Source organism: Anser anser (genome assembly GCF_964211835.1).
Source record: "Anser anser genome assembly, chromosome: Z".
NCBI classification, from domain to species: domain Eukaryota; kingdom Metazoa; phylum Chordata; class Aves; order Anseriformes; family Anatidae; genus Anser; species Anser anser.
The window spans coordinates 27,834,189-27,849,789 of record NC_139723.1 but is presented as its reverse complement, the minus strand read 5'-3'; the positions used below and the strand labels follow the sequence as shown (position 1 = coordinate 27,849,789).

At 43.5% G+C, this 15,601-nt stretch overlaps 1 protein-coding gene across 5 annotated transcripts in view; it reads left to right on the top strand.

The window, feature by feature from the left end:
- The first annotated feature begins 7,499 nt into the window (after nt 1–7,499).
- Nucleotides 7,500–15,601, top strand: part of FBXL17 (F-box and leucine rich repeat protein 17) — a 331,304-nt gene continuing 323,202 nt past the window's right edge. For 4 of the 5 annotated variants that reach the window (XM_083818776.1, XM_083818778.1, XM_083818780.1 and 1 more), the window contains exon 1: nt 7,500–8,363. In XM_083818776.1, the coding sequence (XP_083674902.1) occupies nt 7,638–8,363 (726 nt within the window). In that variant the 5' untranslated portion in view covers nt 7,500–7,637. The remainder of the gene's footprint in view (nt 8,364–15,601) is intronic. The other variant, XM_083818777.1, reaches the window with a different exon arrangement.

Sequence of the window (15,601 nt, the reverse complement as noted above, 5' to 3'; positions counted from 1 at the left end):
AAAGTTGTTGAAGTTTGCAATGGCATCCAGCAGCCCAACTCCAATTTTCAGCTTTCTTTTAAATGAAGTTTGTTGTTATGTTTGATCTCTCTATTACATATGGTTTTCTATCACATGGTTATCTGATTAATATTCTCTCAGTATATGAAGGAGGTGCTCAGGCTTCAGTCCTTTTCAATCCCATGTGATCAACTCATGCTGTTTATCTTAAATGCTTTATTTTCATAGCTGATCTGTACATCCTCGTTATCCTCATTATATCAATACCATAGTAGTGTGTAAACCTCATTAATGCTTGGACTAGTTAGCTGCTTGTTTAGTCTGCCACCTGTTTATCAGTCATATGTGCAAGCAGTCCAACACATCAACTGCATAGCTACAATAACTAGACTGCCCCTTTTTCAGTTTTCTTCAGTGTTGTTTCAGCTTGCACTGAGATGAATACAACTGCAGAGCAGGTAATACACTAAAGCTAAAATTGCAAACTAAGTTGCAGATGTGGTATAAATGAACTTCAAAACAATGAAATTGGGAGCTTAATTGATTGTGAATAAATTTAATCTGGAAACAAGCAGGTGATATCCAATCATGAAATGAGATGGATCATAGTATAGTTTTTCCATGGGAGTGTGACCAAGAAAGATAATTAGCTTGGAGACTGATAAACGTAGTTAAAAGGATTATGAAACATAACTGTCCACAACAGCAAAAGATGCATTGACTCTGGAGGTGTCTGCCTGTAGTTTTATACAGATTCTGAAAAGATGACAATTGATTAACTGTATGCGTATGATCAGAAAACAGGACACAGTCTTCAGTGTCACTGGATGTCTCAGAACACGGATATTAAGCCATTCAGTCTTTTACACAAAGATCTCCCATTTCTCGGGGATTACGCTTTATTGCTTTCAGATGTGCAGATGTTTATTTGTAGGATGAGCTTCTATTTTCACATTACAAAGTTTCCACTATATCTCACTACAGGCTTCAAGCTCTTCAGAACTGGAAGTGCACAATAATTGCCTGAGAAAATGAGGCTCATCCCTCTTGAGTTTTCTGTGAGCACACTTCAAGCAGATACAACTTATTGCCTTGATAAAAATGTTACAAGCTATCTGCGCTGTAGCTGTCATATACACATACATATTTTGATGAGAATGTTAAAACAGATTATTGTAAAAATACCATTTAAAACAGAGAATAAAAATAGCAATAAGGAGAAAAAAATGTAGGTATCGTCTTCTTTTTCTTCTTTCTTTCTTTCTTTCTTTCTTTCTTTCTTTCTTTCTTTCTTTATTGGTGTTTATTTTATACTGTTTCTAAACTCAAAATGGAAATTTTCCTGCTGCCTTCCATCTATTTCTTTATGGCACTCCTAAAACACCATTTAAATGGTAACATGTTTTTTAAGAACCTGTTTGTGAATTGATAATTTTATGAACTGTTGGTGGGATCAACCTGCAAAAGGCTATGGCAATATGGCCAAAAGTTTCTGATTCACTCAGTTTTCTAAAGGTCAGCCCTGAAATACAATTGAGCATGCTCTTATGGGTATGAGAACCAGACAGAATATAATAACTATTTTATTTCTTTTTTAAATCATTTCTTGTGTTCATCTGCAGATCAAAAATTAAATGCAGCCCTAGTCTTGGCTCCTCAATATATGTACCTTATTCAAATATGCACAGACATAACCCTGAAAAATGTCAAAATCTATTTCTATATAGGTAATAAACCTTTAATATCATAAATGGAGGGGATTTTACTGCTTAATTCCTAGATTGTATTAGTTTGAGTAGTTTTTATGCTTCCAACACTACAGATTTTATGACTTTTAATTTCATGAAATGTAAGCAATAACAATGAAGAAATGCACCGTTAGCTGTATCTTCCTTCTTAAATTAATGCAGTCAAGACTTCACAGCTGATAAAGATGCTCGGTCATGTAATATTTCATTCTACTTCTACACCGTGAGTTACCGCTTTTCTGTTGCATGAAGCAATAGTGACACCCAGTGTCAAAACCCTTGCACTGAACAGAAGCAGCCTGCACTTAGTATTTCTCACTCGTCATTCAGTATTGCCGTTTAAAATTTGTTCAAAGTTTGCAGGCTCTGAAACAAAACAAAACAAACAAACAAAAAAATCAAACAAACAAACCCTACAGTCTACCATCTTGAAAAACTGGCCTAAAGTCTCCCTGGATATATGTATATACACACACACACATATATATATATTTAAAGTCTCGCTAGACTATTAAAAAGTTAGGTTAGAACAAGCTTTAGCTGATTTATGGTATTTACTTAACAAACTTTAACTTATTTAAGGCACTTTAGCTTTAGATTTATTTATGGTACTTACACCATTGTCTCTTTGCAATAAGAGAGTTTCCTTCACAGTTACAAAATTGTAAAGGATGGTGTTTTGAGAGAGCTGGGTTTTGACTTCAGGTTGAAGAGAAAAAGCAATGGAAAGAATCTGTCATTCTCCAGCTGCTTAAAAATACTGCAAATCCTTGGAGAACTCTGAACACCTACTTAATGGAAAGAACCAGATGACTAGACACACAGAGTTACATTTAAGTAACAAAGATAATTGAAAAGAATGCTGTTAATTAGACTGTGGATAAAAATTACATCTGGCCACAGCTGCTTGGCCCCTGCACTTTCCCTGTGGTCCCTAGTACCCCAGCCTCCACGGCACCCTGACAGCATCTTTGGCTTCTAACGTGCCTACCTACAGTCATCAAATAGTTTATCACATGGAGAAACTTCAGAAATACTGTAATTTCTGGTGTGCATTATGTCTTCTCTTTCATGACAGTGGCCCAGCTGCACAAAATACTGCCATTGTGAGATAACAAACAAACAAAAACACTGAGGAGAATAATTTACATCGAGGGGAAATAAACATACTGAACGTTTACAGTAAACATCATAGAATCATAGAATCATAGAATAACCTGAGTTGGAAGGGACCTACGAGGATCATCAAGTCCAACTCCTGGCTCTACACAGGACCACCCAAAAATCAAGCCGTATGTCTCAGAGCATTGTCCGACTGCTTCTTGAACTCTGTCAGGCTTGGTGCTGTGGCCACTTCTCTGGGGAGCCTGTCCCAGTGCCCGACCACCCTCTCAGTGAAGAACATTTTCCTAACACCCAGCCTGAACCTCCCCTGTCACAGCTTCATGATGTCCCCTTGGGTATCAAGGCTATTATTTGTCATATTCACTACACTGCTAGGTAGAGCAGCAAATTTTTTTAGCCTATGTCCTCAATGGAGCTGACAGCCATGCCCACACTTGGGCCTTTCAGTGCTGTGCCCTGAGCAAAAACCAATCTCTTCTTTCTGACAAGCAGTGAAGATTTGATAATTGTCATTCTTATAAACCCCCTTTTAAAAATTGCACTTATTCCTCCTACTTTCTTATTTCCAACATTCTTATGTTAAAAAAAAAAAGTATTTCTTGTAGCATTCTTTACTGTTAGCATGTGGTAAAATTGAGGACTTCAGAGATTTAGAATTTCTTATAACCATCTCTAAAAGTCCAGTGCATTTTTATACATTTAACCCAAATAAATCATATTCCTGTAGTTTCTGGCACGTTTAGTACACTTTGCCTTTCGTATACAATTGCAGCTTGGGGTTATAGTTAGCTTCCCTCATTTGCCACTGCCTTCACTCCCGTTTGTTGCTACATTATGTTGGTGATTTTTCCCTTCTTTTTTTCCCTTTCTAAATCTAAATCCATTTTTGTTGTTGTGGTGGTGGTGGTTTTTTTTGTGTGTGTGTGTGATAGAACTATTGGTTCTTCTACATATTACAAATATCAAATCTGTGTTTCTGTCTGACTTACCTCACTGCCTATCTCACTTACCTCTGCCTTTATAGTAATGTCATCTTAAAAACCATGCTTCTCATCTTTTTTGGTTGTTGTAATATTCCAGTTTTCTTCTTTCATGAAACGTACCGGAATTCATCTGATTAAATGCACTAATATGTGTTCTGTTTATCGTCTGAGTGAAATGCTCCTCCATATAAGGTAGACCAAGGAGAGAGCTATGAATGTTTACAGCAGAAAAGATGTTGGAATTGAGTTTACAAATCTTTGTGAAACAGTTAAATAACAAACAAATAAATAAATAAATAAAATGAAAGAAGTATGAGTGGATGTGAATTTATAGAGCAAAACTCTGGTCCTTCTGAATCCAGCAATAAAATTGATAATTAATCTGGATTTTACCTAGAGCATTTAATCTTAGAAATAATATATATACATATATATATCAATAACCAGCATGTAACTAACAAAATCGATCTTCTTGCTCATTTGCTTATTAAGTATGGTATTCCACTTCATGTAGCTTTGCCCTTTATACTATTAAAGTATCTTTAGTAAACTTTTGGATGTCTTTGTAAAATATCTAACGTATTTTGAACATTGTGATAGTACAAACAATGACTTGGTCATGTTTTCTCTGTTGCTGTAGTTTGTCATTCCTTTATCAGATTTTAGAAGGTCAGAAAAACATTGCTGTCCAAAACGTTCCCCTTTTCCTTAGGCCCTATCAACTTTCTGCTGAATTCTAGTACCAGATACTTTAGAAGAAGGCTATAATATCTGGTATTAGGCAGCTCTAGAAAAACCCTCCACATTTAGTGGTTATATTTATGAAACATGAGGGTTCATACCCTCTATTCAACTTATTCTAACTAGAATTTAAGTGTGAATATTATTATTATTAGCTACACAAAAGTTCAGTACTTTTTAAATCCTATTAATCTTACTGCCACAATTATATTTTGTTTCCCAAAATAATCTCCTTTGATTATCAGTACATTTAGATGTTTCACTTTCATTGATTGTTTCCTTTTTATTTCATGAGCATCTAATAACTAATAGTCTGTGTAGTCCAGCAGCAGTACTAACAGTGGTGTACACTCAGTGAAAGATTAGGAATTATGCAGCACACATAGTGAAACAAATTGGACTTTATAAAAGACAGCATATAATTTCCCAAGGGAATGCTGCTAGGTAAAAAAAATCAGTCTAATGACACTCCGTACCTGACATTCAGGTGTCTAAACATGGGATACACCACACGGCAGCTAAAATGCCTTCTTGGCCTGCAGCTGCTGCTCCAGAGGGCCTCAGCTGTGCCCTCCATCAGCTGTCCCAGGCCTTTCCAGATGACTACCTGGAGCATCTCATAACATGTTAGAACAGTTGAATCCCACCCCCTGGCCTGCTTTTCACAGTGCTCATCAGTTGGCCAAAAAACACGATTCTACAAATAAACGTTAGAATTGGCTAAATCCTGATTCTGACAGAGAGGTAAAGTGCATTCAGTAAATTAAAATATCAACCTAGCAGATGGGCAGAGGAGGAAGAAATGTGCAATTAGAAATTAGAAGCTACTTATTACTTGAAATGTTTGACAATGCAGGCTGAAATCATTAGGAGAAATCCCTGGTTTGCAAGGTTTAAAAAAGTAAGATGACGATAGTGTCATACTGCCTAAATCAAAAGACACTCTACCAACTGAGTTGCTGCTGGTTTTCAGCCTGACATCTTCTAGACGGAAAAAATTACTAACATACATGAGAGTTAACATTTCTAAAGAGATTTCTCTAATAAAGAATTCTTAGGGGTCCACAAAACTGAAAGACAATAAAAACATGAATGGGTCTATTCACAGATAAAGACAATAAATTTGTCTGAATGTAAAGCTATAGAAAAGAAACATTTACTGTATCTAATTCTGTACTGCAAAAATGAAGCCATTGGTAATTCACATGATAATTTTCTCTAACTGTTCTGCCATCATTTGTCATCACGTCACAAATATTTGTACTATCTGTAGTTGTACTGACTGTGAATTTATGTTTACCTCTGTTATGGATTGAACTCAGCCAGCAGCTAAGCAACAACAAAGCCACTTACTCCCTCCCTCCCCCAGGAGATGAGGGAGAGAGTGGGAAGACCAACAGTGAAAAAAAATACATGCAATGAAATATAGAAAGTTTAATAAAGAAAGCTATCTGAAGGTGAAATTACTTAGGAAAGGTGGGACTAGAAGAGATGATATCTTCCTTGTCTGTGTTCTGTGAAAAACAACATATTTCAAAAGGAGGCAGCAGAGGTGGATCACACCGAGGTAAATATTGGAGGAATAGGAAGACTTCCATACTTGAGATATATGTGTAGAGACGGTATGTATACGTTTTAGAATAATGCACCAACATATCTCAGACTATCAGATATGAAAGCAACATACAGAAGCCAGTCACCTTTGCCAAAATTTCTGCACAAAATACTAATACGTGATCACATAAGTAAAGGCAATGTCACAATGATGCTTCAGAAGTTGTCCAGACAGATTTAATCATGAGCTTTATTTGGAATATTTGACATCATAAGCATTTATTCTGAATGCTGTTCAGTTTGAATGCTTGAATTTGACTATTCTTATTCTTTTAGAGTTGTCTTTGCTCATATGAAAATATTGAAATTTGAGGGAGGAAAGGACCTTGCCAAATTTTTGCCAACATCTGCTGCAATTTATATTGGTGGATCTCAATGAGTTATTAACTCAGTTAAAACATTCTATTACTCTACTTTTATCCAAAATATTTTTCTTACAGCTAACATATTTTTACTGAACTGTTGAGGTGTAATAATACAGGTATCAGACAAAAATAACAGCACCACACGTGTTTCAGACCTTATATATGGTTTTTCGTGGGCAACAAGCCACAAGATCTCAGTCTTATTATATAGGACTGTGCACGTCTGCTGTTGGCCTTTGTTACTTGACGATAGTGCTAGATCCTAACCATAGCTTGCTTTGTCCCTCCGCTTTCACTCAGGCGAACACCTTTCACTAAAGGCAAATTTCAACGTGTACTTAAAAATACACATGTAAGTCACCTTATGTGAATGACTGGGAACTGGATGCTGACACGCACAAGTCAAATTTGCCAAGCGTGTATTAATGCAGTAGCTGGGCCCACGGTGGCACAGTGGCACAGGCAGAAGGGCAGCGAGCAGGCCCAGCCCCTGTTTGCGGCCGGGCAGGGTGCAGGGGGCAGCAGGAAGCAGGGCACGGGGCGGTGTCGGAGACGATCGGGGGCTTTGGCCGGAGAAAGCACTCGGTGGCCTTGGCTCCAGCCGCAGTCCGTTGCAGAGCCGTGGAGCCACCCTCGGCGCTCGCAGTCCTGCGCAGCCGCACGCACTGCGCCCCTTCGCCGCCTTCCCGGCCGGTTTTGCCCCAGATCCCGTGTTTTCGGCGCCGATCTGAGCACCGACCCGGCCCTCTGCACCGCCTCCCAGCCCCTCCAAAGCTTTCCGGAGGGCGCCGAGCTCCTCCGGAGGGCTCGCAGCGCCCCCGCCGGCCGCCGGCGCCCGTGCCCCGCAGCGTCCCGCCGGCAGCGCCGCCTGCCGTGCCCCGGCGGCGGCAGGGGAAGCCTCCCTCCCTGTCCCTCCCTGTCCCTCCTTCTCCCTCCCCGCTCCGCGTCCCGGAACCCGCCCCGCCGTCCCCCGGCGCCGCCACCTGCCGCCGGCAGCATGGCAGCGCCCGGCGCCGCCCGCCGGTGACGCCCCGCGGGCCCTTTCCTCCGCCGCCTCCTATATGGGCCACCTGCTCGCCAAGGGGGCCACCAGCCGGAGCCGGGACAGCGCCGCCACCACCCACCGCCGCCGCCGCCGCCGGCGGAGGAAGGTGGCGGCGCGGAGCCGCCGCTGCTTCCTGCGGGGGCCCTGCATGCTCTGCTTCGTCGTGCACGGCGCCAGCCCGCCCACCGCCGCGCCCACGCCGCCCGGCGGGCACCCGCTGCCGCCCTCCGCCCGCCGCCTCCTCCTCCTCCGCCTGCCGCCCGCCGCCTGGCAGCCGCGGGGCCGCCGCCAGCGCCTGCTGCTCTCGGGCCTGCTGCCCTCGCCGCTGCGGGGCCTCCTCCCGGGACCGGCCGGGCCGCCTACCGAGGCGCTCTCCGACATGGTGTGCAAGCGCAAGGGGGCCGCCGGCCTGCCCGCCTGCCCGCCCTGCAAGCAGCCGCGCTGCAACGCCGCCAGCGCCGCCGCCAGCGCCGAGACCGAGGCCGCCGCCTGCCAGTGCCCGACCGGCGAGCCCCAGCCGCGCGCCCTGCCCTCGGACGGCGCGGACGGCAGCGAGGGGAGCGGAGGGGGGCAGCCCGCCCCGCCGCCTCCGCCGCCCCCGGCCGAGGGCGAGAAGGATCCGGAGGAAGAGAGGAGCGGCCCGGTGGGCTGCCAGGAGCCGCAGGAACACCCCGGAGACGGCTGCCGAGAGCCGCTGGCCGCCCCCGACATCAACCAGCTGCCGCCCTCCATCCTCCTCAAGGTGGGTCGCGGGGCAGGAGCGGGGGGGCGGCCCCGAAACGCAGCCGTCGCCCTGATAAACCCCCCAGGGAGCCGAGTCCCTTCAACCACCTTCCCTGGCAGCCTCTTACTTTTGTATCTTCAAACCCCGGTCTTGCCTTGTGTCCCGTGGCTCTCCCGCTGTTACTGTTCTCTTTTCAAGTAACTTTTCACTTTTAAGCTACTCTGGCGGTCTAGTTAGAATGTCCTCGTCTTTCTTCACCTAAACCTTAGGTAAAAACACTCTCCTGGCTGGAGCTGGGGTCTGTGATGTCCTCCACAGTGATGCAAGTGTGTCTTTACGTGCTGGGGTGCAGAGCTCAGAGTCCTGGAGCAGTTTACTCTGGGGTCAGATGGCTGAACGTAAAGCAGGGTGTGATAATGGAGGAGTGAGAGGCAGGGCACTCGTCCTATCTGTGAGCAGGTCTGTGCTGCTCGTTGTGCAACCCCGGTGTAGGAGGTATTTCCCGAATGCTCACTCTGCTGTTGTCAAACATGGGCCGTCTACTCTCTGTCGTGCACATCATTTTGTTTTGTTTTTTGAGGTGCATATATTGATACGTGTCACCTGCCTTGTAAGGGCACACCGTGTTTTATAGATTCATTACTCAAATTCCCTTTGGCAGTGTTGTGGTTTAACCCGGCTGGCAGCTAACCACACAGCCGTTTGCTCACCCTCCCCCCTCCCTCTCTGGGATGGGGGAGAGAAACGAGAGAACTGTAGCCTGTGGGTTGAGATAGAGACAGTTTATTAGGACAGAAAATAAAATAATAATATTAATATGTACAAAACAAGTGATGCACAATGCAATTGCTCACCACCCGTTGACTGATGCCCAGCCTATCCCTGAGCAGCCGGTCACCCACCCTGGCTAGCCACCCCTATATATTGTTTAGCATGATGCCATATGGTATGGAATACCTCTTTGGCCACTTTGGGTCAGTCGTCCTGGGTCTGTCCCCTCCCAACTCCTACTGCACCCCTAGCCTGCTCGCTGGCAGGACAGTGTGAGAAGCTGAAAAGTCCTTGGCTTGGTGTAAGCACTGCTCTGCAACGATTGGAACATCAGTTTGTTATCAACATTATTCTCATCCTAAATCCGAAACATAGCACCCTACCAGCTACTAGGAGGAAAATTAACTCTATCCTAGCTAAAACCAGGACATGCAGATGTATAAAAATCATGAGCTGTCATATCTGAATTAGTCTCTTCTCTGATTGCATGACTGAAAGTTGGCCTTGTAGTTTTACTAAAGAGTCCATCTGTTGGCCACTGTTAATTTAAGACCATGTTATCCCTGATGTTTTTCTGTTTTAAGATTTGAAATCAACTGGTACACCTTAAACATTTTTTCAGATTAGTGGTATGACTTCTTCTGTAGTTAATTCAGCACTTTTCAGTTTCATGTTTTTAAAAATTGTAATCTAACTCTGTCATAAACCAGCTCTTTTAATAGTGAGGATATGTCATGCCCCTCTCACCTGTGGACTAGTTTAAATGCTTTTCTGGATGGCTTTCTACTTCGCATTGAAACAGTACCTTGATGGTATCTGTACTTCCAAGTTTTTTGACTTGTTCCTTTCCTACTGGTCCCCTACCTCCCAGTAGCTGAGTCTCTTTAGTCTCTGTAGCCTAGCTCCTTCTGCAGGGTTTTTGAAGAATCTTGCCTTTAATACTAGCAGCAAGGAATAAACTCTTTACCAGTATTCTTACGCGGTTTTTTAGTTGCCCCTAAGTCCTTAGCTAGATTTGCGTGTGTGTGGTGATTGTTGTTTTTGTTTTAGGTGCTTCCTCGTCATCCTGTTCTGTTATGGGACTTTTAACTGCAGATTTCTGAGGAGTCTTCTCATTAACTGGATTATACAGGGACCTAAAGGCCTGCTGGGTTTTGGTACAGATACTATGTCCTAAATATGAACCCTTCTCCAAAGATCCTACTTTATTGTGGGATGATGGGAGACAAATATACACAAAGTCTTAATAACCTTTTCATAATAGTCAGTGGAGGAAAAAAAACTTAATACAAGGACAAGCAATGACAGCTTCAGGACTCTGTCACAGAGGTGACTTGGGACGTTCCCCACCAAGGAGGAAACAGGACTCAACAGTAGATTTACAGAGTTTTACTAAAGTTTGGTGATGATCATGAGACCCCTCCTCCATTAGGGAAATGAGGAGACAGCTCCCCCACTGCAGTTTGCAGTAGTTCATATACGCAGTTTGCAATAAAACACTGTGCAGACGTGTCTGGTTGTGCCCCCACAGCAGTGCTGGCCCTTGGACCATCTCCTCTCCTTTCCATGCAGAGCAGGGCTCCTGGCATGGGACAGGTACGGCCTTCTGTTGCCTCCCCCCTCCGTTACATCTCCCCGAGTCCTTGCTCTTTGCTGAAGTGTTCTCAAAACAGGACTTGGGGTGTTTTTGTTGGATGATCAGTTTGCTGCTCCTGGTGCATCCCATGAGAGTGCTCAGGCCAGTGCTCGCAGCTCTGGGCAGAGGCAAAGCGAGCAGTGCCTGGCTGCCAGGAGAACAGCGCGCCTTCCCCTACGGACAGGTAACGCAGGGCAGGTGCAGAGCGGCAGGCACTTTACTCACAGTCTCCTCTTTTGGCCACCCATGCCTATACCTTCCTCAATATCAGAGCATATCATACGTAACTTAAAAATGCAGTCTGAGTTTTCATGGGCAAGCGAACAGTCCATACAAACAGCAAGAACATTTAAATCAATAAAATTACAGCAGGGTGTGTCAGTAAATGTAACGTTTCAGTGACCCTGGGTGACTATTTTATAAAGATATCATACCAGTAGCATTTTGTAAAAACTTCTTCATGCTCAATTAGCAGTTTCGAATTGAATTTCCCATCTTCAAACAGGATTTTACACACTGCTTTGTCAGCTCTTGGTTATAGAATAATAGTTGTTTTTTTAATCTGACTCAGTCATTATTCTGTATTTGTTCTTACAGTCCATCTCAGCTCACACCAAACGGAATGCTATATTTGTTTTTATCTGTTTTTGTAATCAGTAGCATTCATCTTTCCCTCTGCCTTAATCCTTAACAAAGATTAAGGATTAAAAATAGCACCACTAGTAATATTATTAAGCCTGTATTTACTACAGTTAATGACAAGTATATTTTTCTTATCTCGGACCATGCAATTGTCTTTTTTCATATAATTTTCAAAGGATGGAAATAGTTTTGACTTCTTTAGTCCTGACAAATTTTACATCAGGATGATGTATCGGAGTGTTCTTTCCTTTTACGCATACAGCAGAAAAGAAAGTGAACAATACCAAAATAGGCCCATCCCACCCTGGGCTTAGCTGATTTTTCTTTTCATTCATACGTAATTACCTGGTTCATAAGGCTGCATTTTCCCTCCTAAAAGACACTTGTTGCTGTAGCTGAGCTTGGCATTGGGAGGATTTTGTATAAGTACGCATTTCTGACAACTATGGAGTTAGCCTCTCATCCCCTTCCAAGAAGTTAGTCTGTGCAGCTACTTAGCTATTTGGAATCTACAAATTTATCCCAAATAATACCTCAGCTAGCATTAATCCTATCTGCTTTGGCCTCCATCTTATATGCATTAAAGCAATAGATAGGGCATCTGTCCACTTCAGATTGGTTTCTGCTCAAATTTTAGATAAGCTATTTTTCAATTTTACCTGACTGTTGTGGACGAAAAGGGTTATGCAATTGTTGGGTGATGCCTAATGTTTCATATAACCTTTTTAAAACCTGAGCTCTGTAATGGCTCCCGTGGTCTGAATCAATCTCTTCTGGGGTTCCAAACCCGGTCACTACATCTTTTAATAAGAACTGTACCATGCTTACATCTGCCTTCCAGGTTGGGACAGTTGTTTCTTCAGTCTGTGCTGCCACTAATCTCTTCTGGGAGATTAGTAGCTTCTAATAAAATTTTAATCTGTTCAACATTCACTGTTTGGGTACCACTTCTGTTTTTGCAACTGTCCTATAGCACAGCAGATAACAGAGGCATATTTCAAGACTGTGTAGATGTTCACTTTCTTCCCCCATGCTTCCCCTCTGGCTTCTGTCAGGGCTGTCAGCTCAGCTGCGTGAGCTCGGTGTTTGTGAGAGGCTCTCTGCTCCTAGTACCTAGTTCCGAGTTACGATGTCATACCTTTTTATTCTCCTTCCTTCCAGATCATAAGATGATCCATCTACAAAAGCAGTCAAGTCTGGAGTTGGCAGGGGTATATCTGTAAGGTCTGCACTTACCTTCTCTTGATTTTTGGGTGACCTCTACACAGCCATGATGTAGTTTCCCTTCATCTGGTAACTGTAATGAGGTAGCTGGGTGCAAGACATTTCACCTTCTGAAGAGGGTGTTCTTTGCTGTTGGCAACAGCAGTCGGTACTTCTGGAGTCTCTGAAAACTCAACACTTGAGACACACATTTAGTTAAATTCAGTTTGACTTAGAATCACAGAATGGTTTGGGTTGAAAGGGACCTTAAAGACCATCTAATTCCAAACCCCTGCCATGGGCAGGGACACCTCCTGCTAGAGCAGGTTTCTCAAAGCCCCATCCAGCCTGGCCTTGAGCACTTCCAGGGATGGGGCATCCACAGCTTCTATGGGCAGCCTGTGCCAAGGCCTCACCACCCTCTGAGTGAAGAATTCCTTCCTTATATCCAATCTAAATCCACCTTATTTTAGTTTAAAACCATTCCCCATTGTCCTGTCACCACAGTCCCTGACAAAGAGTCCCTCTCCAGCTTTCCTCTAGGTCCCCTTTGGGTACTAGAAGGCCACTGTAAGGTCTCCCCGGAGCCTTCTCTTCTCCAGGCTGAACACCCCCAGCTCACTCAGCCTGTCTTCATAGGAGAGGTGCTCCAGCCCTCTGATCATCTTCATGGTCCTCCTCTGGACTCACTCTAATGGGCCAATGTCCTTGTGCTGGTGTGAGAAACATCTCAAATAATTTTCTTCAGACAGGATCTTCTGTGAACCTATTTTATTCGCGATTGCAATGGCGGGTGTCCTGTCAATCAGGAGCACATTTTAGTAAACATAGTCATAACCTTTATTCCCTGTTACCCGCCGCCTGATCACCTCCCCTGTTTCCTCATTGTCTGAGTACTACAGGTTCACAAGCTACTCGACGCTCCTCTATACCATATTTGTGCAGTTTTTCTTTTTTTCAACCCTTTGATTTCTCCTTTCTTATGCTTTGAGAACTTGTGATCTTTGTTTTACTGTTCTCACACTGCTCATCCTGTTTTCCTCAAGCTTCTACCTTATTTTGGAACAGTGAGGCCTTACACTGTCCACTTACCTACTTAGCATTTCTTCTTCTTATGACTACACAGCTACCTTGGAATACAGAAAATTAATTCTCTACTGCAAAAACACAACTTAGTTTCTCACACTGGGTGCCCCAGAGCTGAACACAGGTCTCCAGGGGGGTCTCACAAGAGCAGAGCAGAGGGGGACAATCACTTCCCTCACCCTGCTGGCCACGCTGCTTTTGGTGCAGCCCAGGTTTTCTGAACTGCAAGCGCACATTGCTGGCTTATGTTAAACAGCCCCCCCAGCACCTCTTAGCACTCCCATGTTCTTCTCCTCAGGGCTGCTCTCAATCCATTCTCTGCCCAGCCTGTATTTGTGCTTTGGATTGCCCCAGCCCAAATGCAGGACTTTGCACTTGGCCTTTGTTAACCTCATGTGAGGTGTTTACAATCAATGGTTGTCCTAACACAATGTTCTGATAATTTTCTTGAAAATCAGTGCAGCTGAGGCTGTTATTTTAACACATACCTGCATGCATTTAATAACTGGGCTGAACAGTAACCCACTGGGTGCATCCCAGCCAAGACCCCCATAGGCCACTTGTGTTCTTTCATGCACAAATAAATGGAATGGCTTACTGTAACTTGGCATCCCAAATGTGGGTGCTGTCATCAAAGCTTTCTTCAATGTTACAAATACTTTGTCAGAATCTGAAGTCTGTTACAGTGCTTCTTTGGTGTCTGCTTTTGCACAGGCCACCAATGGTGCAGCTGTTTTGCAAAGGACTGATAAACAGGGTCTGCAAAATCCTGCAGTGCCTAAAAATGCTCTGATCTGTTTCTTTTTTATAGGCTTAAATGTATACTGAATGTATATTATTCACTCTGAAGATGTTTTTCTGCCTCTTTCGGATAATGCATATCCTGTATATTCCACTTCTTTACAAAATAGCAATTTAGCTTGGGGAACTTGGTGGCCTCTTTCAGCTAAAGCAACCAGTAAAGCCTTTCTATCTTTTACACAACTTTCCCTTTTTGAACTAGCAATTAGCAAATCAACAGCATGCTGAATCTGCACAGGGTTAATTGGTAATGGAACACTGCATGTCTAAAATCTTTGAAAATGTTGTAGTTGATCCTGCAAATCCTTGTGGTAATGCAGTCCACGTTATTTGTTGCCCCTCTTATGTAAAGGCAGATATATACTGAGAATCGTTATGTATTGGAGTACTGAAGAAAGCTTCATAGAAATCAATTACAGAGAAATATTTCACATCTGCTGGTTATTACAAGGTTAATGCATCAGAGACTACTGGGTGGGGTATTACTACCTATTTATTAATTGCCCTTAGGTCTTGCACAAATCTAAAAACCAGCTTCCCCTCTGAGTCAGGTTTGGAAATTTACCATTCATTTTGCTGCCTCTGCTGCAGTTATTAACCTATTTTTACAAGTTCTAGGTTCGTCAACCCCAGCCTGTGTCTGGTAATTCCCACCTGGTTCTTGTTCTGGCTGTGTGGTTCCATTGTGCTGGGCTACAGCCTGTTCTCCGTTCTTCTGCAAAATCAAAGTATTTTTTCTTCATCCAGAGTAAACAAAGTATCTAGCAACTGACAGACATCTGTCCATGCTGGATCTTATGCTCTACATATACTTCTAATCACCTGTAATACTTTTTCTGCGTCCTGGGTCCTCTGGTATCCGTGGCATTTGTTTCCATGCCACTCAATCTGCTGGACTGAAAGGCGCACATATACTGTGTGCTGCTGCTGCAGCACCCGGGGCAGGCGGAGGGAGCACGTCCTCCTTTAGCAGAGCTGTATTAACAGGAACTGTCTATGTGGAGCACAAAAGAGAAATTTTCTCATCTTCTTGGTGTTCGTAAGGCCTCTGGAGGAGTACTGCATAAGGCACGGGGGTCTGCTTGGAAAGCCCACAGACAAATTGGAAAGGAATCAA